This window comes from Pleurodeles waltl, chromosome 8 (assembly GCF_031143425.1).
Source record: "Pleurodeles waltl isolate 20211129_DDA chromosome 8, aPleWal1.hap1.20221129, whole genome shotgun sequence".
Classification (NCBI taxonomy): Eukaryota; Metazoa; Chordata; class Amphibia; order Caudata; family Salamandridae; genus Pleurodeles; species Pleurodeles waltl.
Window position 1 is genome coordinate 321,600,798 of NC_090447.1, and position 25,151 is coordinate 321,625,948.

General features: G+C 41.1%; 1 protein-coding gene and 1 long non-coding RNA gene across 2 annotated transcripts in view; one reads left to right on the forward strand and one right to left on the reverse strand.

Moving 5' to 3' along the window:
• Window positions 1–14,033, forward strand: part of LOC138249931 (uncharacterized) — a 56,286-nt gene extending 42,253 nt beyond the window's left edge. The window contains exon 4 of the long non-coding RNA XR_011194861.1: window positions 13,901–14,033. This is a non-coding gene — a long non-coding RNA (uncharacterized lncRNA). The remainder of the gene's footprint in view (window positions 1–13,900) is intronic.
• Window positions 1–25,151, reverse strand: part of CCDC80 (coiled-coil domain containing 80) — a 223,349-nt gene that overhangs the window by 84,565 nt on the left and 113,633 nt on the right. Inside the window, exon 5 of the mRNA XM_069204179.1 lies at window positions 13,966–14,117. Within this exon, the coding sequence (XP_069060280.1) occupies window positions 13,966–14,117 (152 nt within the window). The remainder of the gene's footprint in view (window positions 1–13,965; window positions 14,118–25,151) is intronic.

The following is a 25,151-nucleotide window of genomic DNA, read 5'->3' on the forward strand; positions in this document are numbered from 1 at the left end:
GTGGGAAACCACAGAACAAAAAAGAGCAAGGGAGTCCTAGAACACGGCCTGTATGCAGACATGAATGCTGGGCAGCATTAGGTGAGTAAGAAGACGGTAACTGGCCGTGTCTGGTTAAGCAGAGCAAAAGGTGTTCCACTTCCAAATGTGTTGTTCACATCTTTATCTAAATCTGGCACTTCCTATTGGGTGTCCATCCTATATATAGTGCTATTTTAATGCTGGCAGCCCCCAATCTTGGAATCTCTCTGTTCCTCATCCCATTTGTAAAATGGGCTAAAAATATATCTAGCAGATTATAGTCCTCCTGATGTTGAGAGTAAATTCTATGCTTTCTTACTTTTAGAAGAACTTCAAGCATGGGTCAGTGAAGTTAACATCATATTAGAACATTGGAATGCTGGGGGCTCCATTGAAAACAATAGAGTGCTGCGGGCTTTTACTGGCCGGTAAAAGCCCGCAGCGCCAACATTCCAATGTTTGCTTTTTTCACAGCAACAGCTGTGAACAAAGCCTCACGGAGCCCGAGGGGATTTTAATCCCCTCGGGCTCCATGAATTTTTTTTTTTTTAATAGAACATTCTGGCCTGAGTGGCAGAATGTTCTAATAGCCTTAGAAACCGCCGTAGCGGGCTCTACTGGCTATTAAAGTCCCTCTCAGCGGGCCTTTAATAGCCGGTAGAGCCCGCTACGGCGGGTTCTAAGGCTATATTAGAACATTGGAATGTTCGGATCTCCATTGCAGAAAATAGAGTGCTCCGGGCTCTTACTGGCTGGTAAAAGCCCGGAGCCAACATTCCAATGTTCTCTTTGTTCACAGCAACAGCTGTGAACAAAGCCTCACGGAGCCCGAGAGGATTTTAATCCCCTCGGGCTTCATGAGGAATTTGTTTTATTTAATAGAACATTCTGCCCCGAGTGGCAGAATGTTCTAATAGCCTTAGAACCCGCCGTAGTGGGCTGTACCGGCCATTAAAGGCCCTCTCCCTTGTTAAAGGCCCTCACCTTCAGCTCGGGCCTTTTTCACAAGGGAGAGGCCCTTTAATGGCCGGTAGAGCCCGCTACGGTGGGTTCTAAGGCTATATTATGGTTTGAAATTGGCTTTAGGCTAGAAAGTGGAACTGATTTTAATAAAATCACCCTGTTAATTCAGTTGCATGTGTGTGGTTGATGGCCCGACGGGGTGCGACTTTGGAAGAAACTGGTAAGGCAGGGTGTTTCACCTGTATATTGAAGAGCAATAGGGATTCTGTACTGAGGCACCTGAATTCAGATAAAACCAGATAGCAACTTGCCCCTCAGAAAAATCTATTCTAACAAAGGATTAAAACAAGGGTGTGTTTATGAGCGGACCAGGACTGGACTATAATACATATTATGGGCCCTGACTTCAAAGTGCAAACAAAACTTTTTGCAATAAATCGTACAAAATCAAATGGTTACTGCTCAGTAGGTGCCCCAAGAAGTGTGGCACTGGGACTTTTCCATAAGAGAGGGTTACATTTGGCACATCTAGAAGCATTAAAACCTCAAACATCCTAAATTTTGCTCGAGCCCGCCTACTTAATAATCTGTCGTACCCTTCGATAAAACCGCTGCTGGATGTTGTTGGTGCAAAGTTACTGCTAACTTTAAGCTATGGCTGAGACGCTTTTTGTGGAGTATTTAAGAATTAGTTGGATCCACCTCAATGTAAACTATTCAGAATGTTTCTGGCATCCAATCGCAAATTTGTGTGGAATTCTCTGTACCGAGGCAAGAATTGGCGCCATATTAAATTTTTTCCTGCTACTGGTTTCGAGCTAGGGAAGGCCAATTTAAGGACACTTATCGCTAGGTTCGAACTAGAGTTTCAAGTTACCATTTTCAAAAAAGTTTTGTTGCAGCAGCAGCTTCGAGTTAAGTCCTTCGATGTAGATTTGGAGAGAGAAAGAGGCACAGTCGTAGTGCACACATATAGTCCTGCATGACAACTGTAATCCCTCAAAGGATAACAACTAACTAAAAGCGGATACTCTTTTGCTGGACGCATTCGAAAGGCTATTTTTGTTTTGTAGTGAAATTATTGCAACTATATCAGTAAACATTCACTCATTCAATACTCTGGTATAGATTTAGAGTTACTTGTGCTTTCTTGGAAATTCGGCAGTGTTTAGATTGCAATGACTTATATTTCAGCCATTTTTCAAAAAGGCAAGCCTTTCAAAATTCCAAAGCAAAATCAGCTTTAGACATAACGTTGCTTGTAATTCTGGCTGCTTTATGGATGTCCGGAGAGTTTACTCTTTAATATAAGTAAGGACATTCCTGGCCCAGAGCTCTCAATGTTATCATTTCTATGCCTCGGTGGTTCGTCCAGTACTGTTTTTTTCTTTGTATTCTGGGATTTGTAGTCCTGTTGATCCTACTATAAAATCAGTACTAAAAAAACCTCTGTATGCCAAGAAAAAATCATCGAGCAGAGGAGCTACTCCTGCATGGATTTAGGAAATTACAACTCTGAAGCTCTTGAACTTGCACTATGAAGAAGGCCTCTAAGATTTGATTTGAATTCTCTCGCAGAAAAGGCTGCACGTGTAGAGCTTAATGTGTCACCGAACTATGTGGAACATTAATAAAGATATATTTAAAAAAAAAAATCAAATTCAATGAAACCATTGCACTATCTACTTCTAGGCCTCTTGCCCACTTCCTAGATTATTCTATGTCACCAAGGACTCAGTAATCCAATCCTTGGCTGGTTTTATACAAATCATTATTTTCGGGCGAGTTATTTCAAATGTAACAACTGAAGTGCACCCGGACTGCTACGACATCTTTCATTAGATTGTTTAACTAAACTGCAGGAGCAGTCTACTGTGTATTTGGCATAAAGGAGTCATCTGGGAACAATTCCACTACCACAGTGACACGCTTCAAGATTTTTTCTGCTGACACCAAACAGAGCCACCTTCGCCCCTACTTCCCCTACACCTACAAATACGATCACAATGCTTTATACACACTGTACATGTATGATCCTAAACTGTCTATTATCTTATAGGACTGCCTTTTTCCCAGTCACAGCTTTTCAGCCAGCAGCTGTAGGTATGCTGGTACTTGTAGGCATATACTTTTCAGGAAGGCAAATTAAATAATCCCAGCAGCTTTCAGTGGCGGCTGCCAACTATGGAAAGTGGGGGGGGGCAGGCAAATGGTTGGGTGCAGGCATGCAATTACATTAACTAAATTGCAGACATGCATTACTTTATTATTTTAAAGTTAAATTGTTTAAATTTAAAATGGTAATGTAATGCATGTCGGCAATTTATTGCACATTAAAAATATTTGAAAAGTATAATAAAATATGCGCTTACCGTGCTGCACATCCTCGATCTGGACCCAGTGTTCTTCTCTCGTTCAGGGGGGCCCTAGCCAACTCTCCTCTCTTGGCGCTTCTCTCATGCTGTTAGCCAGCACGAGAGAAACGCCAGGATTGGATGGAGTGGGCTGTCTCAGCGCTTCCAAGGGTATTGGAGGCCTGTGCTTGCTCTCAACCTAGCGGTCTGAGACAGCTGGGTTGGAGAGGTTTACAGTGCACACGTATAGCTGGCTGCTGCAAGACAGCTGGCCACAGTGACGTACACTTTAAACTTAAGTACCCAGCTCACCACTCCTCCCTGCTGCTGCCACTCAGCAGCAATGGCCCGCCCCCCGCCTTGACCCTTGGCTCGGGACACAGGTTAGTGAAAAATAAAATGGCAATATATTAACTTTAAAACCATTTTTTTTTTTCATCTCTTGGGTATTTTCTGGGGCATTTTTATTAGTGGGGTGACGCTCCTCCGCCCTAATGGAGGAGCTGCTCTTGGCAGCATTATTACTGAATTTCCTGAAAATCTAGAACTGCCTAAAGCACACCATGTCATGAGATGAGGCCAGTTGACAGCTAAGAACGGAAGCCCAAAATGCCCCCTCTGGAAATGACACATGAACGCATATACGCGTGCACGCATGCACGCGCACCTCCCATTGAGAAAATCCTTTTAAGAGCCTCAAGGGGAACTGATGTTTGGAAAGTCATTATGAATGAAAGCAACACCAAGACAGTGACATGAAGCAGCCGTCTTCGCTACAGAAACACAAGTGACGTGAAGGAAATATTTCACGACAGAAAAATAGATCCGCCTATGGCCCTTTATTTTTATACTGGTGTTTATGTTTTAAATACACGTTCTTTTTTTTTGCTTGAGTTCTAAAGCTATAATGAGACTTGAACTACTTTAAACATTTTCTAGAGAAAACAGTTGGCAAAAAAGGAGCATCCATTACATATCCGAGGTCTGGAGAGTTTACACCACGTATGAAAGACCTACTATGTAAAACGCAGTAGAAATATACAAATCTCTGATTGCTAATCCATTCAGTCTTTGTTATGACGTTCTAGTTAGTGGTGGTCTCGAGCTTGAACAAAAAAAGTCTGAATGGCCTCTGAGTAATGTAACGGCCACGTGAAATGCAATAGTGTCAGACGAAGACAGTGAAACCATGAGGTAATCACTTAGCTATTTCTGTGGGTAGAAGAGGATCTGGGTTGGCCAAGATCAGTGGTATTTAACATTCTTCATGTGTGGACCCCGATTGTTACAACTCTATCTTACCCTCGCCATCTAATGTTTTCATGAATTTTGTAGTTTAATATATATTATTAGTTTACATGCCGTTTAATGTACACCATAAAACTCATAAACTATCACGTAAATTAAAGAGACGTTATTTCTACACAGAGATATAAAGAAATTTAAAAGTTGAGGCTCTGACACTGTTTACACAAAACGTTCATCCCTGCTGTGGGGCAGAGGGCGCAACAGCAAAGCCGAGATGCCATTTTAAATGAAGTTAACCAAAGCCATGACAAGCAGAAAGTGGCAGGTAATGAATGGGTGCTGAGGATTTAGAGCAGAGATGGATTTTTTCCAGATGTAGTTAAAAGCCATAGCCCAAGATTTACCTAGAGCAGTAGAGAGGTGTTTGTTGACAAAGCCCCTGAGCTGTGAGAGTGTGCTCTGTGACCTCCCCAGAACACAACACTGGAACTATTAACAAGTATTGGCAAAGCCAATAGGCCTCACCCATTGTCAAGCTCTTTCCTTTAGCAATCGATTGGGGGTAGCTACAAACGGAGTGGGGGGAATGGGGTGCTGGAGAGGTGTAGCAGGATGATTTTAAAACGTGCTGGTGTAAGGGGAAGGTGTGAAACCCAAGGAAGCCCAGCTGAACCCGTGCCACTCAATCATTTAAGTTCCACCTCCTCAGCCATGTCCGATCCCGCCCGCCTTCAATCGCGAGCAAAAATCAAGGCAAACTCTGCCATTGTAAAATAAAAGCAGTGTCCTGACACTGTGGCTTAAACATTTAATATGGATGGTGCATGGGAGGGGCAGCAAAACAAACAGGAGGGCAACGCACCCACGCCCTAATAAAGACCTCCACTGTAAGTATCGGAAGGAGCTTAGGCACACAGTATTCAACCAACTGCATTAGCTTGCAGAAAATTCTATTTCTGGGAGTGCATTGTTAAACTGCATGTCCTGCATACAAAGAAGATACAGTCACCTAGATGTGATGTCAAAGATTATGGTATTCTTTAAAAAACGCATTGTATTGTGCTGTAAAAACTCTTACATTTTCTAAACTACATACAATCCCATATGATTGATACAATGAAAATCATAATAGAAAGTTAAAATATATATTTTTTTATCTGTTTGTTTTCCCTCTTCTCTTCCCGCACCCCCTATATTTGTTTGTCAGAAAGTTTTATTTATGAACTTGCCTAAGAACAAATTGTGTTATGGGTTCTCATACTAATTAAATAATTTATCTGTCTTCTGCATCTCCTTTCCTGTAATTTATCTTTGATAACAAATTATGTAATAAATATAAAGAAAATGTAAAATGTATTCTTTTCAGATATTGTTGCATACTTTTATTATAAGATACATCTTTTAACATATTTTCAACAACAAAGGTTCATAAACATTAATAGAATCAGCACAAAATTCATAATAACATACTGATCACAAGATAAGAGCTGTGCTATTAAATAGTTTGAATAGTTCACAAAAAACGTACACATTTCTTAATAGCAAATAAGCATCTCTAAATGTCCTAATACCTAGTTAAACAAACATTGGCAAAGTCAATAGGCTGCGTCTCTAAAATGCCAAGCAATTGCTTTTCCCTTTACTTTTTAGCACTGCCATTAACATGCCAAAATGGCCTTCAGTGTCTCATGACACATGTGCATGTGTACTGATGCTTGGTCAGCAGCCCTGGAATATTAGTGAAAGCTTTTCAAAGATTGCCTAAATTGTATTTGAAAGTGTTGTGATGCGTGCATCATGACATCCTTGTGGGTTGTGACGCATGAATGCATGTGTGTCATGACACACTTGCAGCTTTTTCGGCTTTTTTAATCATCCACTTGAACACATTGGATGTCCTTTTTAGAATGGTAAATTAACTTTTTAAAATCAAAGTAAAAAACGTAAAGAGCATGGTACCACAAAAAATGAAGGAGGTGTTCCAGTAGCAATATGTAGATTCTGCATCATTAAAATAAATATATTAAACCAGAAAATAATTTGAAATAAGGAGCCGGATGGGGAGCATTGGGGAGCATGGGAATGGATCAAGTACAGTGGGGCAGATGAACAAGAGCGAGAGAAACAAAGGAATAAACAAGAGTCGTGAAAACCAACGAAATAACTATTGGCAAAGCAAAAAGCAGGACTATCTTGGATTGCTATATTCTATATGTCCAAGAATGCAACACACTGCAGCATAATACAAAGTGGTGGTCATCTTGGAAGTATTTCTGATCATTAATTTCTATGCATTTTAGATGGCAACAACATTGCATTATTGTGTAATATAGCGACTGTTTTGTCAGCGTAGTAAATAGCCTTTCAATAACGTTTCAAAACTCAGTCAACTTTGAAAGTGCTTGGAAAATTGCCAAGCATTTGTGAAGCCCATAGCTCCTTCTGGCTATCCAGAAACATTAGTTTCTATACTTACAATGTTGCCACAATATTTCACCTACACTAATATTAACTTTTAAGAGCACAGACAAGTCCCACCAAAGTTCTCGAAAAAAGATTTCAAACTGCTGACACTCCGTACAGAAGTACAAACAGTAATGTTGTTTAGAAATGAATATTAGGTGTTCATCTATCTGCGAAGAATGAAAGACTGAGTTAAAAACCTGAAAACTTTGAAAGTGGTGCTTTGAAGGTTGCATGTTGATGTTTGCTTTAGACCTATAACCCACTGAGCTATTTCATCAGAATTTAAAACTGTGATGTGCATATTACACAAGAAACACATTAATCCACTAAGCTAACTGACATGAATGGAAGTCTTTGCCCTGTGAATTACAAATAATGGTTTGCGGCAGGCATATTAACCCTCAAAACTATGACTGGTTAAAACCAGTGACCTGCCATTACACATAGATCTCTGCAGTACAACCCACCTGAGCTAAATCTTTGAGTTTCCAAGGAACTGGTGTCCATTGTGATACGAAAAATGTGGCACTTTACAGCATTCACCTACTGAAATAAACTAATAATCTAGAGACATCAAGAGAATCATTTTAAGAGGTTGAGGATATGCCTTTCTCTACAGCCAGTTCATTTAATTGAGTACATTTTTAATTTACAGTAATATACGCTGCATCAGCATGACCTCAGGATTCATCATTAGCTGGATAGAATTGGCATTCTACATAATCTGCAGTCAGGAATAAAATTTACATATATAGAAATCAATGTATTTATCTGGGGCTAGATGCACTAAGATATCTCGTGGTCCCAAACCTTGTGATGCACAGAATCACAGGGTATGTGACTGTAAATTCCATTTTTCTTATTTGCTAAACCCATTTTATGAGTTGGTAGAGTTTTGCTGACTCATGAAAATGGATTTGGAAATCAGCTCAGTCTTTTCATTGTAGGTGTATCTGATTTGAAAGTTTATAAGATCAATACGTTAACCCACTTCCATTGCTTTACAGTGATTGCTTTTATCATTACATTATGTTGCTATATACAATGCAAACCTGCTTTGCTTATAATGTTTTTTTTTGTTTTGTTTTTTATTTGAAATAAGAGAAAAGTAAACAAAAGTCAGTGACTTTGTGTTTCACCACTATGCATATCAGTTGTTCAATGTTCACCAGTAGCACATTACATTTTGTATTCAGTTTAGCTGCCTATTGGCTTTAATGTGGCATTAGACATTCCATTCTGTATTCAGTTTAGCTGCCTATTGGCTTCAACGTGGTGTTAGACATTATATTTTGTATTCAGTTTAGCTGCCTATTGGCTTTATCATGGCGATAGACATTGCAGTTGAGACATTGCAGATGAGACATTGCAGATGAGCTGTGTTTTTCCACATGGTAAACTAAGCTTGTGTTTTTCGTATTTTCTCTTACCGAACACGATAGCATGATAAGGAAGCGCATATTTTGTGTTTTTCTTTAGTGCATGAAAGGACTCTGCCTTGAAGGACAGAGCCTTGAAAACGTGGCCAACTTTCGACGTTGTTTCTTCCAACTCTGAACTACAGTAGCCAACATGTTTTGAATATTCTATAAAAGGTGTCCCTGGGCAGCGACAAGGGGAATTTTCAGAGACTTCTGCCAGGAGTGGACGTCAACTGCCTGACCTCCCCTGAGGGTGGAAAAACTCTTTCTCGCAGTTGAACAGGGGTTATCAACTTGCTGGCATGAGAAAGATGAAGAGCAGTGATAGGCCCTATGGTGATGAATTTTGACTTTATTCTTTGCTTGGCAGTTATGCTATAATATAATCACATACATTTGCTGTGTACACTGCAGTTGAGAATCACTTTGATATATTTTCCTTTCATTGCTGTGACTATTTTTAAATGTGTGCTTCCAACCTACTAATCTCCTCTCTCAGGAACCTCGTGGAGAAGTAATAATAAATGTCTTCTTTAAACTAAGAAGTGCATTCCAGAGATTTTTGTCAGCTCGGTCATGAGTGAAAGCAAAACACTAGGGCACACAGTGCACAGGTGGGTGGAGGGGTGCGAGGCTGCGTGGCTGCTTTCTGGAGGTTCAGAAGTGGCCTGAAGCTTGGTGCCGGCTCACATCCTGGTGTCTGCAATTGAGAGCTTGTACAAGTGTCATATGAAATGTATATATACACAAATTGGAAACTGCAGAGTAGATTTTGAAGATAACTTGAGTCTGAAGTGACAGACAGATAATTTGCCAGACGCCGTTTGGCTGTAAACAATCAGCATTAAAACAGCCTTAAAATTACAGAAAAATGCAATCCGTAATACCAGCAAAGACATACAAAGGAAATTCACAGAGGAGTAGAAGGTTAGGGAGAAGGCCTCAATTGGAGAAAACCACTACATCAAAAGGAGACATGGTCCAGTCATGAGTAAGAGGCTGACCAAAGCCTGTACCGTGTACTTTGGACATTTTAGGTCTGGCCAACTTTAGAAGGCTAAAGCTGCCTGTAGTGGAGACCTAAAAAAGTAGATTAAAGTATATTGGGCAAAGAGTCATTAGGTCTTTAAGTAGTAGTAGAGCATGTTGCATTGTTTACAAATAATAACCTAATATTATACAAACATGTGTTTCTAGGAACATAGGTCCATGCTCCCTTAACTGTACTTATTGAAAGCATCTTATACCAAAATGCATGATTGTACTACTAGACCTCATACGAAATGTTTCCGCTAGATAGTGCTTCAGATGCATAACAACAATGATACCTTTGAACGATAGAATAAATCCATATTCTTAATTATACATTCTTTATTGAAGCATTCATAGAGATTTTGTGAGTAAGCATGAAACAAATCATGTCTGTTCAGGGGTCTACCATTAATTACAAATTGTAATATATTAGGTATGGAAATAGCTTTACTTAGTCACAACCTAAGAACATTTTACAATAAGTCCTTTCATTAAGGGAATTAAAAAAATGTACGTTTTCAAAGACGCATGGTTGCATTGTGGGTTAATGCAGTGTTTAGTGTTTGGTGATACAATTTTGCGAAATGTTCAACACACCAAATCAACTGTTTTTTAATTCACCTCTGATTAACATTTGGCTAGAGAAACTGTCCACATTTGCTCCATGGTTGACCATGAGAAATGGGTGGATTTAGTGGTTCGTGCACTATGTGTGGTTCTCCCTTCCAAAATGTGGTGAAGGGAGAGTAACATAAACTTTCTGCAAAGTGGCTGGCCCAGGTGGCTTGTGTGATCGCACTGAATTTCCTTTCGAAAGGCAGAACTAAACAAACAACCCAGACCTGCCAGGTCTTAGTTCGAGGGCCTTTTTTTTACTTCTGTGGCAGCCTGAAGCAAATTTTGTGGAATCCCATTAGAATTTTCTCCCACATACTGAGGGATAACAAAGAGATGTAATTGAAATTTATGACTACAGTTTAAATCTGGGAAACAAATATTTGAAACCCAACATCTGAACTACTATCATAGGGGTGTGAAAGGTACTCTTATCATCACAGGGGAGCTATTGCTTTTAAACCATCTTGGATAGTTAATTATGAAACACCGACTATTTATGTTCATTTTAACCATATTCACTGTTTGAGATAAATGCAGGTGAAAATGGCTATGTTATGTTGGATTCATGAAATAGTCCTTCATGTAAAGACATAAAACTCAAAAATAAATACAAAAGAATGAATTACATACATGAAACATCGCAGCAGTGGCTGAAAGGGGTATCATGGATGATTGCTTCGTTCCCTAGCATTGTACTGGAATTCTCGAAAGTGATGTGGTCATTTTTTGTTAATGTTTTATTGGATATATTGAAGCGAGAAGGACCCAATCCACAGCCATGAAATGGTATTCTTTGTAAGGAATATTATTTGAATTTCTTAATTACATTAACCAAACTGGAAGAGGAAAACCACGCAAAATAGAGGCTAGTGTGGGAAGATTAATGTCTTTTATTATGACCGCTATGATAATATCACTGATGGTTGACTGCTCTGATTGTTAGAAATGGTTTAGTAATATTTGACCTGATCTAATTTGAGTTCTACTGTAAACCGAGACTTTGTATTCTTAAAACGTTTAACCTACACATAGATTGGGCTTGGGTCAGCATCCTTTAGCTATTAGCTTTGGACCCATTAGTCACTGTCTTGAGACATTGGTAATCGCATACCATAGGGGCACTTTAGTCTCATTGTCTTTCTATTGGCTGCTGGGGTGTATCCTTCCACTTCCAGTGGGATGCAAGAGGAACTAATTAACATCTGAAAAGCACAATCGTCACAGAATTAATATTTTCATCTGAAAAGTATAGTCACTCCTTACAAATTCAATACTTTAAGCTCCTCTCCCTTCCAGCTGCCACCGCTGCTTCCTTTTTGCTTTCCCGATGGTTCATCTGTAATCACTGCCCAGTGCACCTGACGGTTATTTAACCCTTCTGCCAGGAGCTTGCTGAGGCTGCTGCTCAGGTGCTAACTTCTTTTCTGTGTGACTTGCAGGTCTGCATTAATCATTACCTGTTGACTCATCTGCCCTACTTCTAGAAGGCGGCTCACACCATGTGAACAGCTGGTGGCTCTTCTGTCCTGCTTGCTGCAGTTGAATATACCTGGCAGTTTCATCAAGACACACACATACATTGCAAAGCCAATGGTTGTGGCCTATGAACCACAATGTGAAACAGACTTACTGGGTTTGACAATGCTTGATTTCTAGTTAGACATCACTACCTAGTGTATTGGCATTTGTTCCCTTAAATTGAAAACATGTTTTGCTGATTAATCTTCATATGGATCGCTATCACTTCCATGTCCAGAACCTTTATAAAAAATTAAGTATATTAATCCACTTAAGTATTAATTAGAATGTTAAAATACCGAGTACATTCAAAAGTTTCATGATATTATACTATAATGGGGATTTAGCAACCCTAGGAGGAACATCTTTATATTTACTTTTGAAGAAGGGGACTCTTCTGAAATTTCTCAGACGCCATCATATATGCATACATCGCCAAATTAAAGAAATGCTTCCATTGCAATGAATGGAGGGTCAAGTGTCTATTTGTTGCAATGGATGCAGTCATTCTTTTTATGTATATGGGACTTGTTGGAAAAGCAGCCTGGGCATTTGGCAAAATACGCATTACTTTACCTTAATTGTTGGTTCGACTGAGAGAAACTGTTACGTGATATGCTGTTCAGGAGGAGGTGGGATTTTAGGAGGAATCTACAGGCAGGCCCCAGCGAAGTGTGCAGGACATAAAGATCTTGCTGCTTCCTTTCTGCTTTCCCGATGGTTCATCTGTAATCACTGCCCAGTGCACCTGACGGCTATTTAACCCTTCTGCCAGGAGCTTGCTGAGGCTGCTGCTCAGGTGCTAACTTATTTTCTGTGTGACTTGCAGGTCTGCATTAATCATTACCTGTTGACTCATCTGCCCTACTTCTAGAAGGCGGCTCACACCATGTGAACAGCTGGTGGCTCTTCTGTCCTGCTTGCTGCAGTTGAATATACCTGGCAGTTTCATCAAGACACACACATACATTGCAAAGCCAATGGTTGTGGCCTATGAACCACAATGTGAAACAGACTTACTGGGTTTGACAATGCTTGATTTCTAGTTAGACATCACTACCTAGTGTATTGGCATTTGTTCCCTTAAATTGAAAACATGTTTTGCTGATTAATCTTCATATGGATCGCTATCACTTCCATGTCCAGAACCTTTATAAAAAATTAAGTATATTAATCCACTTAAGTATTAATTAGAATGTTAAAATACCGAGTACATTCAAAAGTTTCATGATATTATACTATAATGGGGATTTAGCAACCCTAGGAGGAACATCTTTATATTTACTTTTGAAGAAGGGGACTCTTCTGAAATTTCTCAGACGCCATCATATATGCATACATCGCCAAATTAAAGAAATGCTTCCATTGCAATGCATGGAGGGTCAAGTGTCTATTTGTTGCAATGGATGCAGTCATTCTTTTTATGTATATGGGACTTGTTGGAAAAGCAGCCTGGGCATTTGGCAAAATACGCATTACTTTACCTTAATTGTTGGTTCGACTGAGAGAAACTGTTACGTGATATGCTGTTCAGGAGGAGGTGGGATTTTAGGAGGAATCTACAGGCAGGCCCCAGCGAAGTGTGCAGGACATAAAGATCTTGCTGGCTCTTTATGCTCTTTCTCTTGTGCCTTTCGGGTGCCTTATTTTTGTATTTTTTCTCTCCATTGTTCTATTTGGCACTTCCCCCTCAACCTCTTCTCACTCGCCAGTTTAATTCTCTTCCTGACTCACCTACTTGTACCCATTCTAGAATCTTACTGTGTTCCATCAGTTCTCACTGTTCAATGCAGATGTAGAGGAGGGACTAGACTGGTTCTATCCTCTCTCATCAGCTATTCTTATGCTGGGACTTGGTTCTGTTTGGTTCGTTCAAATCCTCCCCACTCTATCCAAGCGCAGTGTGCTGAAACCCAGTACCAGCCTGGTTCCCTTAAATACTCTTCAGTGTATGAAAAGACTCTGTGTTAGCACTGGGACACATAGCAGCAAGTGCTGCAGTGGAACCTGTGCTCAGTCAGTGTGTGCTCTCCCCGCACTGAGGAATGACCTGCAGGGGATTGTGGGAGGTTTGTACCAATAAAGGTTTCCAAATGCTTCAGTTTGTAATACTATACCAGAGGAAATCACTACTTTCAGACAGACTACATCACAATGTGAGACAGCACAGGGAGAAAAGGGTACAATTATGGGTTCATAAACCATGCTTGCTCAACCACAATTGATTAATAATTCTGACACTATCTGTTTGTATTTCAGATACAGAATTGTGTTATCCAAGTCCAAATGGTGACTAGGCTTGGAAAGAATGCTGAAAATGGTACCTTGATAAGAAGTTCTCCAGTGACCGCGTCTTATCTTCTTTCTTGCAGGAAATGCCGTCTTTCTTCTGTTTTTCCATTTCCTTTATCCGTGATTGGAATGTATCAACCAAATCAAACACAGACTTCATTGCTATTGGCACTTCGTAGTATTGCTGAGCAAAGAGAAAAAAAGGTTCCAGGGTCAAAAATTGCACAAGCAAATGAAAGCATCCCTGCCATGGAATCGGACAGAAACATGGCTTGAAATCTAAACAAAGCTTATGCTTGTCACACATTATAAAGCTCATGGCATGATGCTTGGGGAATGTCGTTCACTGATGCTTTTATTCTACGGCATGTACAGTATTGCTGGCTCATAAACCATTAACAGTGTGAGCCCCTTTGGATATATTATGACTTTTACCATCCTGTCACCCCATATTGCGATCTTCAATAATGTGTATTTTGCGTTATTTTTGCGCTGGTAAAAATAAACACCCATGTTGCCCACTTTTAGTTTTTTGTTGAAAATGTACTGTATTTATTCAAACTAATTATGTAGTGAGTTCCAAAATGCTGTTACATGAGCGTCAACGTATGGAACTTTCTGAAATTTAAAATTCTAGAGCAGATCTTAGCTGTGCAGAACGTATGATAAGTGAGTAGTGACAAAACGAAAATAACACCATCTCAACATGCAAAGTACATTCCAGCAGATAAGGAAATGCAGGTAAAGGGAAGATGGGAATGGGTGATCAAGCCTGGTTCACTCCATGCACCAAAGACCCAAGCTGAGGAAGGTGGGTTTCTATCACAAGCAAATTGTCCTAAGATCCAGATAGTGTATTCCATTCCTAAGACTCAAAAAGATGGAACAAGCCTAAGCAAGATAGGGCACTGGGGGATTTAGGCTTTATCAAAAGGTGGTGGTGGTGCAGATCACAGTGCGTGGGAGGGAGTGTGTCTCATTAAGGTCTCAGTCATGTTGGTGGAGAAAAGTCATGGATGGTCTTAAACATCATAGTTCATGGTGAGAGGCAAAAAATTGGGTCAGCAATGCTGAGAGGATCATTGGTATTTAAGAGTATGTAGTATTGGACAATATTATTGAACACAACTTAAATATTAGGGGATCAAGTGGTTGCAAACAAGGTCAGACTGGCCTATAGGGCAATCTGGTGGTGCCAGACGAGCTGGTCTGACAGATCAAAGTATGGGCTGCGTTTAAAGCATGTTGGTGGACCTGTTTTATGGTCAAGTGGGTCGGTTTTTACTGTTGATTTCCCTTCTATTACTACAAGCATTGCCTGTAGCAAACACAAATGTATGCAGTCCCTCATACCTTGCAAAACACCCATACAACGTGTCTTTACAAGTTTAAAACTGCCCTGACTTGCAAAAACAGGGCACTTTTTCAGCTAAGTGATTCACGAATGAGGGCCACTTTTAAATTGGTGCCCAGGCCTACTTTCTGCCCTCAGACTGAAGTTGGTTTCAGCAGAACATAGATCATCTGCCAAGGTGTACAGAGGAAATGTAGCTGGAAGACATATCTTTAGCTATAATGGAAGAAGGAAGGAGTCAGCAGTAAAGTTTTTCAGTATTGACATGACTACTGATTATTTAAACATTATGGGTAAACACCAGTCACGAGGAGAGAAGGTAGGAGGAGGAGAGTGCTGGAATATGTATAATTTGAGGATAGAACAGGACAGAAGGGCATATGACAGACTGGAGGACATAAGTATCAGTTTGATAAAGTGTGTGCCAGCAAAGGAGGTGAGGAATAATGCCTGGAACAAGAGAGGCAAGTAAGTTAAGACAAGTGAATGAGAGTAACGCAGAGGTTGTGTTCTTGATGTTCCAGGTCTTGAAGTTATAGTGCTTGTCAATGTTGGTGGACAAGAGCATGGAGGTTGTGATATTGTTGGGAGAGAGAGAAGCTGCAGCTGACATTGTTTTTTCATAGACATTTAAAAAGGGGTGAGAGAGACCCAATTAGTTATTTTTAGAATGTAGACTTGGCCTCATTGATAGCATAAGTGAGGGCATGAAAGAGTGTTTAAGGCCCCTCCTGCTGCTCAGGTGAACAAAAGTTCCACAATATTTAAAGAAACAAGCTGGGAAGCAACAGAGTGATGTATGTTAATAGGAAAGGTAGAGATAGTAAATACGGTGTACCCCAATTGTGTGTTAAAGTTGTTAAAAGAGAACAACTTGAGCGATTATCAAAAAATGCAAGCTTAATGTACGTACCCTAAAAGGGCATTTGGGCTGATTTTCTGTCACGAGATGGAAGTATTAACACTTGTGAGGAGTAAAGGGGTTGGAGGGGCTGAAGGTTAATATGAAAGATGGCTGGATTAGCTGAGGATGAATTAAGATGGGGGTTAGAGAAGGATAATCAATCAGAGGGAATAATAATGTCAAGAGGAACATACTTTGCTCCAAAATTGGAAGATTTGTGCACCAGGGTAAAAGGGAAAAAAGGAAACTGGTGCCAAAAATGTGTGATGCATCTGTTAATTTAAAATCAATTAACTTGTGTACTGAGTACTTTTAACATAAAAACAGGACCATAAATAACGTTTCTTCAAAAAGTAGGATTTCTGGTTTTCAAGTATGTTGTTCAGTTCATGCAATCAGAAATGGGGCATATTTATTTAGCATCGAATATAGTCTCATTTCTCACACTTAAAAAGTGAACAAAATGCATTCCTATGCTAGAAACATAGTAACATAGGGGCTTATTTACAAGCTCCTTGGGCCACTGTTGCGCCATTTTTTGACGCAGCAGTGGTGCAAAGCAGGCCCCTACAGTGCACCACATTTGCAAACTGTTGCAATGGTACCATTGCGCCAGGTCATAAAGCCTTGTGACACAACATACCTTCACCAGGTATAATGCATGCAAGGTAGGGGTTCCCCCATTAGAAACCACGCACACTGGAGCAGTGAAATCTACAAGATTTCACTACATAGTTCTGTGCCTTCACAGCCTCAAAAATGTAATACCTGCTCAGAGCAGTCTTTAAAGTGACACAAGGTTTTTTAGAATGGGGACCTTCCATGCATGGCTTGAGTAGTATCATTTTTTGACAGTAGTCAAGCAATGCGTAATTTTAGCGTCACAGACGGATTCGAATTTCTTACGCATCTGTGGCCGCTGTGCGCCATGAAGCTCTGTATTGTAAATACAGTGCTACTATGGCCTTGTTAGGGGGGCGCAGGGCAGCACAAGAAATCTGACGCATTGATGGGGATGCGTGAGATTCTTGTAAATAAGCCTCATATTGTCTATTCCATAGTACACATCTGGTTTCATTGACCCCTGAGTACTCGAGTTCCTTCTATGGAAGCAGCAAAAAGAATGCAAAAGTATGTGCACAATATTTTTGTGGCAATGCAAAGTTTTATTTAATAGCGAACTAAAATGCATAAACACACACCTAGATTTGGTTAAGTTTCGAAAGTGTGTAGTACAGATCATCACTTTCTGCTAAACGTCTCGCAGCCCTATTTACTAAATGTTAGCAATTGTTTTTTCAAATAACTGCTCTGGAAAGTCTTTTCAAAACCTGTAGCTAACTGGCACATCTGGGTTCACCGAAAGACCAGACACAACAACTGGGAGGGTTGGCTTTCAGACAAACATTGAGCATTACCCACGAAATGCAAACATGTTTGTTTTTATTTCATGGGCGGATCTTTTTCTCGAACTAAGGATTTTTAGCATAACAAGGAGACATTTATTAGGCAAATGTTATGACACACTCTGCAGAGGATTCAAGCTAGTTCAAAGACAGGCTCCAGCTGTAGGCGCCAAGTTAATAATGCTGACAATTTAACAATGTTATGCTGAAGACTTTTAACGTTTGCAGCTGCCAGTTTCGGCACGGATGTGGCTGCCTGGTTTTATCTGAATACAGACATTCTTTCAGGCCCAACTCTTAGGATGAACCAGATGAATTTAGACCGATTGATGTTCAAAACTGAGACTTTTGTTTGGGGAGGTGGTTATTTTTAAAAAGTAGTCCTAGCCTAACTCTTTACCCAGCCCAATCTTCATTTTTTAGTGCATACCTTGATGCGGATATGGTATTAAAACAATTGACAATGTGCATTTTAGCACATGGAAAGGCCCCCTAAGTAACTATGGTACCATGTGGCACCTTCTAATTTGCATCACCCAATCAGGTGGTATGTCAGTAAAAGCAATATAGGGACAGGTGCAAGTTCCAACTAAAATGCCTGTTGTGTAAGCACACTTTTTAATCATTCTTTCTGTTTCGGTACCAGACAATGGAGAACTTTAGCGATAGGCCTTACAGAGTCAGACTGAAAGATCATCTGCGGCTAACCCATTTGTAATATCTATATCTATATCTATATCCATATCTCTCTCTCTCTCTATATGGAAAATGTCACTTACCCAGTGTACATCTGTTCGTGGCATGAGACGCTGCAGATTCACATGCTGTGCACATCCCGCCATCTAGTGTTGGGCTCGGAGTGTTACAAGTTGTTTTTCTTCGAAGAAGTCTTTTCGAGTCACGAGATCGAGGGACTCCTCCCCTTTCGGCTCCATTGCGCATGGGCGTCGACTCCATCTTAGATTGTTTTCCCCGCAGAGGGTGAGGTAGGAGTTGTGTATATAGTAATAGTGCCCATGCAATGGAGTAAGTATGTATGTACATAATGTGACTAAAAGTGATATATTTACAGATTTACAAATGTACAAGTTTAATTTTTTGTCAACTTCTAACGGCTACAGGCTCCTGGGGAGGTGGGAGTGCGCATGTGAATCTGCAGCGTCTCATGCCATGAACAGATGTACACTGGGTAAGTGACATTTCCCATTCGATGGCATGTGTAGCTGCAGATACACAAGCTATGCATAGACTAGTAAGCAGTTATCTCCCCAAAAGCGGTGGATTAGCCTGTAGGGGTTGAAGTTGTTTGAAATAATGTTCTTAATACTGCTTGTCCTACTGTGGCTTGTTGTGTTGTTAACACATCCACGCAGTAATGCTTGGTAAATGTATGAGGCGTAGACCATGTGGCTGCCATACAGATTTCAGTCATTGGTATGTTTCCTAGAAAAGCCATGGTGGCGCCTTTCTTTCTAGTGGAGTCTTCCTTTGGTGTAATAGGCAGTTCTCTTTTTGCTTTTATATAACAGGTTTGAATACATTTAACTATCCATCTGGCAATGCCTTGTTTGGATATTGGATTCCCTGTATGAGGTTTTTGGAAAGCAACAAACAATTATTTTGTTTTGCGAATTTGTTTGGTTCTATCAATGTAGTACATTCGTGCCCTTTTGATGTCTAATGTATGTAATGCTCTTTCAGATACAGAATCTGGTTCTGGAAAGAACACTGGGAGTTCCACTGTTTGATTTAAGTGGAACGGCGAAATGACTTTAGGTAAGAATTTTGGATTTGTGCGTAGAACAACTTTATGTTTGTGTATTTGTATAAAGGGTTCTTGTATAGTAAATGCCTGTATTTCACTTACTCTTCTGAGAGATGTGATAGCTATTAGAAAGGCTACTTTCCATGTTAAGTACTGTGTTTCACATGAGTGCATGGGTTCAAATGGTGGACCCATGAGTCGTGTTAGTACGATGTTGAGGTTCCACGAAGGAACTGGTGGTGTTCTTGGTGGGATAATCCTTTTCAGACCCTCCATAAATGCTTTTATGACTGGGATTCTGAATAATGAAGTTGAGTGCGTAATTTGCAGATAAGCCGAAATTGCAGTCAGATGTATTTTAATGGATGAAAAAACTAACTTGGACTTTTGTAAGTGTAGTAGGTAGCTTACGATGTTTTTAGCAGATGCGTGTAATGGTTGAATTTGATTATTATGGCAGTAATAAACAAATCTTTTCCACTTATTTGCGTAGCAATGTCTTGTGGTTGGTTTCCTAGCTTGTTTTATGACCTCCATGCATTCTTGTGTAAGGTCTAGGTGTCCGAATTCTAAGATTTCAGGAGCCAAATTGCTAGATTGAGCAATGCTGGATTCCGGTGTCTGATCTGCTGTTTGTGTTGAGTTAACAGATCTGGTCTGTTTGGCAGTTTGATATGAGGCACTACTGACAGGTCTAGTAGTGTTGTGTACCAAGGTTGTCGTGCCCAAGTTGGTGCTATCAGTATGAGTTTGAGTTTATTTTGACTCAATTTGTTTACTAGATCCGGAAGGAGTGGGAGAGGGGGAAAAGTGTATGCAAATATCCCTGACCAACTCATCCATAACGCATTGCCTTGAGAGTGAGCCTGTGGGTACCAGGATGCGAAGTTTTGGCATTTTGCGTTTTTTTTTGTTGCAAATAGGTCTATTTGCGGTTTTCCCCATGTTTGGAAGTAAGTTTTTAGTATTCGGGGATGAATTTCCCATTCATGGATCTGTTGGTGATCCCTAAAGAGATTGTCGGCTAACTGATTTTGAATTCCTGGTATGAACTGCGCTATTAGGCGAATGTGGTTGAGAATCGCCCAATGCCATATCTTTTGAGTTAAGAGTCACAATTGTGTCCCTCCCTGTTTGTTCAGATAATGCATTGTTGTCATGTTGTTTGTTTTGACAAGAATGTGTTTGTGGGTTATTAGAGGTTGAAATGCTTTTAACGCTAGAAATACTGCTAGTAGTTCTAAGTGATTTATATGAAGCTGTTTCTGCAGAGTGTCCCATTCTCCGTGTATGCTGTGTTGGTTGAGGTGTGCTCCCCACCCTACCATGGAAGCATCCGTTGTGATTACGTATTGAGGCACTGGGTCTTGGAAAGGCCGCCCTTTGTTTAAATTTATAGTATTCCACCATTGAAGCGAGGTGTATGTTAGGCGGTCTATCAACACTAGATCTTGAAGTTGACCCTGTGCTTGTGACCATTGTGATGCTAGGCTCTGTTGTAAGGGCCGCATGTGTAATCTTGCATTTGGGACAATGACTATGCATGAGGACATCATGCCTAGTAGTTTCATTACAAATTTTACCTGGAACCTTTGGTTTGGGTGCATGGTCTGTATTACGTTTTGGAATGCTTGTACCCTTTGTGGACTTGGAGTGGCAATCCCTTTTTTGTGTTGATTGTTGCTCCTAAGTACTGTTGTATTTGACACGGCTGTAGGTGTGATTTGTTGTAGTTGAGTGAGAACCCTAGCTTGTGAAGGGTTTCTATAACGTACTTTGTGTGTTGTGAACACCGTTCTTGCGTATTGGTTTTGATTAACCAATTGTTTAGATACGGGAACACATGTATTTGCTGTCTTCTGATATGGGCTGCCACTACGGCAAGGCATTTAGTAAAAACTCTTGGCGCTGTTGTTATTCCGAACGGCAACACTTTGAACTGGTAATGTACTCCTTGGATTACAAACCTTAATTACTTTCTGTGGGATGGATGTATGGGTATATGGAAATACGCATCCTTGAGGTCTAGTGTTGTCATGTAGTCTTGTTGTTTGAGCAATGGGATCACGTCTTGCAGAGTCACCATATGAAAGTGATCTGATTTGATGTAAATGTTTAATGTTCTGAGATCCAGGATGGGTCTTAAAGTTTTGTCTTTTTTGGGTATGAGAAAGTACAGGGAGTAAACACCCGTTCCTTTCTGATGAATTGGTACTAGTTCTATTGCGTCTTTTTGCAACAACGCTTGGACCTCCAGTTGTAATAGATCCATGTGTTGTTTGGACATGTTGTGTGTTTTCGGTGGGACATTTGGAGGGAATTGTAGGAATTCTATGCAATAACCATGTTGGATAATGACTAGGACCCACGTGTCTGTTGTTATTTCCTCCCAGTTTTGGTAAAAATTTGTTAGTCTCCCCCCACTGGTGTTATGTGTTGGGGATTTGTGACACTGGAGTCACTGTTTATTTTGCGGTGTCTTGGGACTTTGGAACTTCCCTCTAGTTTTTGGGAACTGTCCCCCTCTGTATTGTCCCCGAAAACTTCCCCTCTGATACTGGCTCTGGTATGTGGGCCTTGTTTGTGAGGTTGAGGGTTCTGTGCTCTGTCCTCGAAACCCCCCTCTAAACTGTGTTTTGCGAAATGTGCCTCTGCTCTGTGGGGAGTAGAGTGCGCCCATGGCCTTGGCCGTATCTGTGTCCTTTTTAAGTTTCTCAAAAGCAGTGTCCACTTCCGGCCCAAACAACTGCTGTCCGTTAAAAGGCATATTCAGAACCGCCTGTTGAATTTCTGGCTTGAATCCTGAGGTGCGTAGCCATGCGTGTCTCCGTATGGTGACCGCTGTATTTACAGTTCTTGCCGCTGTTTCTGCTGCGTCCATTGCCGACCGTGTCTGGTTATTAGAGATACTCTGGCCTTCTTCCACCACTTGTTGCGCACGCTTTTGGAACTCTTTGGGTAAATGCTCGATGAAGTGGTGCATTTCGTCCCAATGAGCTCTATCGTATCTTGATAGCAAAGCCTGTGAATTGGCAATGCGCCATTGGTTGGCTGCCTGTGCTGCAACTCTTTTCCCCGCTGCGTCAAACTTGCGACTTTCCTTGTCGGGTGGTGGTGCATCCCCCGTTGTGTGTGAGTTCGCCCTTTTGCGAGCTGCACCTACTACCACTGAGTCCGGTGTTAATTGCTGCGTGATGTACACAGGGTCTGTCGGTGGTGATTTGTACTTTTTTTCCACCCTCGGTGTGATGGCCCTGCCTTTCACAGGCTCTTGAAAGACTTGTTTGGAGTGTTTCAACATTCCCGGTAACATAGGGAGACTCTGGTACTGACTATGTGTGGACGACAGAGTATTAAACAAAAAGTCATCTTCAATTGGTTCTGCGTGCAGGGTAACATTGTGAAATGCGGCTGCTCTGGACACCCCCTGTGTGTAAGCAGTACTGTCCTCAGGTGGTGATGGCCTCGCTGGGTAGCAGTCGGGACTGTTATCTGACACGGGCGCATCATAAAGATCCAATGCGTCAGGGTCATCTTGGCTCATCCCTTTATGCATTGGGGACTGCATCATTGGTGGAGTGGCCATTGGTGATGGTTGTGGTGAGCGATGTGGTGATGGTGGCGGAGTTACTTGTCTTGCCACCTTTGCTTGTGGCTGTTTGTCTTTCTCTTGGAAAGCAAGTTTCCTTTTCATTCGGATTGGAGGGAGAGTTCTTATTCTCCCTGTTTCTTTTTGAATGTGGAGCCTTCTTTGCGTGTAATCTGGCTCCCCAGCTTCTAACTCTTGGCCAAATTTGTGTCCTTGCAATTGTGAGGACAGTCCCTGCTCCTCAGTGTAGGAACTTGGTTTCGGCTCCGAAGCCGGATGTTTCGGTATCAAAACTTTTTCAACCGTTTTTTTCGGTTTCAAAGACACTTTTTTGGCTTTCGGTGTTCCGATTTCTCGGTGCCGATCTTTTTCGGTGCCGGTTTCTCGATGTCGAGATTGCTGTGACCCGGTGTCTCGGGGTCGAGTCTGTTCTGTGCCGATATCTCGACCGGAGTCATAAGACTTCGACACGTGCGTGCCCTTTTTGGGTGCCGATGGCCGGTCACCTAATTTTCGGGTTAAGCCATGGCCTGCTGGCGGTGGCGTCCCCTGGGCTTTTATGTATTTTCCGTGAGTTTTGGCCAGGGGTGTTCTACTCACGGTTTTTGGCGTCTGTTCGGTTTCAGCCTCGTCCGAGTCCAAATCCGTGAAGGAGAAGGTTTCCTCTTCTTCCAAGTGTTGGTGTCCTGCCGGCGCCGACACCATTTGAAGTCTTCTTGCTCTCCGGTCTCTTAGCGTTTTCCTCGACCGAAACGCTCGACAGGCCTCGCAGGTATCCTCTTTGTGTTCGGGAGACAAACACAAATTACAGACCAGATGCTGATCTGTGTAAGGATACTTGTTGTGGCATTCGGGGCAGAAGCGGAATGGGGTCCCTTCCATTAGCCTTGAAGACGCACGAGGTCGGGCCGACCAGGCCCCGCCGGGGAATCAAAACCCCGAAGGGCCATCGGAGCTCTTAAAAATTCGGTGTCGATCTGTTTTAACGAACCCGATCCCGAACGCAAACAATACCGTCGAGTTTTCTGAGATTTAACTAACTTTCCGAACCGAAACATGGAGCGAAGAGGAACACGTCCGAACCCGATGGCGGAAAGAAAACAATCTAAGATGGAGTCGACGCCCATGCGCAATGGAGCCGAAAGGGGAGGAGTCCCTCGATCTCGTGACTCGAAAAGACTTCTTCGAAGAAAAACAACTTGTAACACTCCGAGCCCAACACTAGATGGCGGGATGTGCACAGCATGTGTATCTGCAGCTACACATGCCACCGAACATATATATATATATATATGTATATAGCAATTATAGTTACAGTTATTTCAAGTAACTATAACTCACGGCCTAAAGTAACTATAACTTGCACCCTTCCATGCTCTGCTTATTACTCCGGAGTGTATCTGGACAAAGCTAAACCTCTCTGAAGAGCTCTAATGAGAGCAAAACATGTGTCAGGGGTTGCTCTTATCCATTCCAGGATGGCTTGGATGGTGCTTGGAGTGGTAAATGGCTTTTGTCATTTTACAGCTCGGCAAGGTTGACATTGTGTCAAACCTATGCTTAAAGACTTTGCTGTACAAATGACAAAAGACCTTATCACTATCTAGCTCAGCGTGGATAGCACTGTGCTGATCCTATGCTTAAAAACTTTGCTAGATAAATAGGCATTTGAGATGAGCAAATTTAGAGTGTCACTGGTGTTGCAGGGTGCTCCGTACAGGAGTTGCTCTCCACCTAAACTTGAGAACTACCCAGAGTTCTCTCTTTCTTTTTGCATAATTTATGTGTCACTCTAACCTTGAAAGGGATTTGTTTATATATATATATATATATATATATATATATATATATATATATATATATATATATAAATGTATTATTTCTGCTACTTCATTCAAAAGCAGAAAAAAGAAGTTGCACCCAACATGTCAGCTTCTCAAGCACAAGGCTTTATTTGATGTAACAATTCAAAAAAGCAATTAAATTAAAAAAATACTTCTAAGATGGCAACGCGTTTCAACACAAAAGTGTCTTCATCATGGCCGAACTGAAAAAACCTGTGCACTTTCCCTTCTGACATTATATACCCCCTGTTCATAAACATAAAAGAAATACTACCATAAACAGGGAAATCTCAAATGGTTTCACTATATATTCCATAATTGCAAACTACAAAAAGATGAATTAAATAAATAAAGTA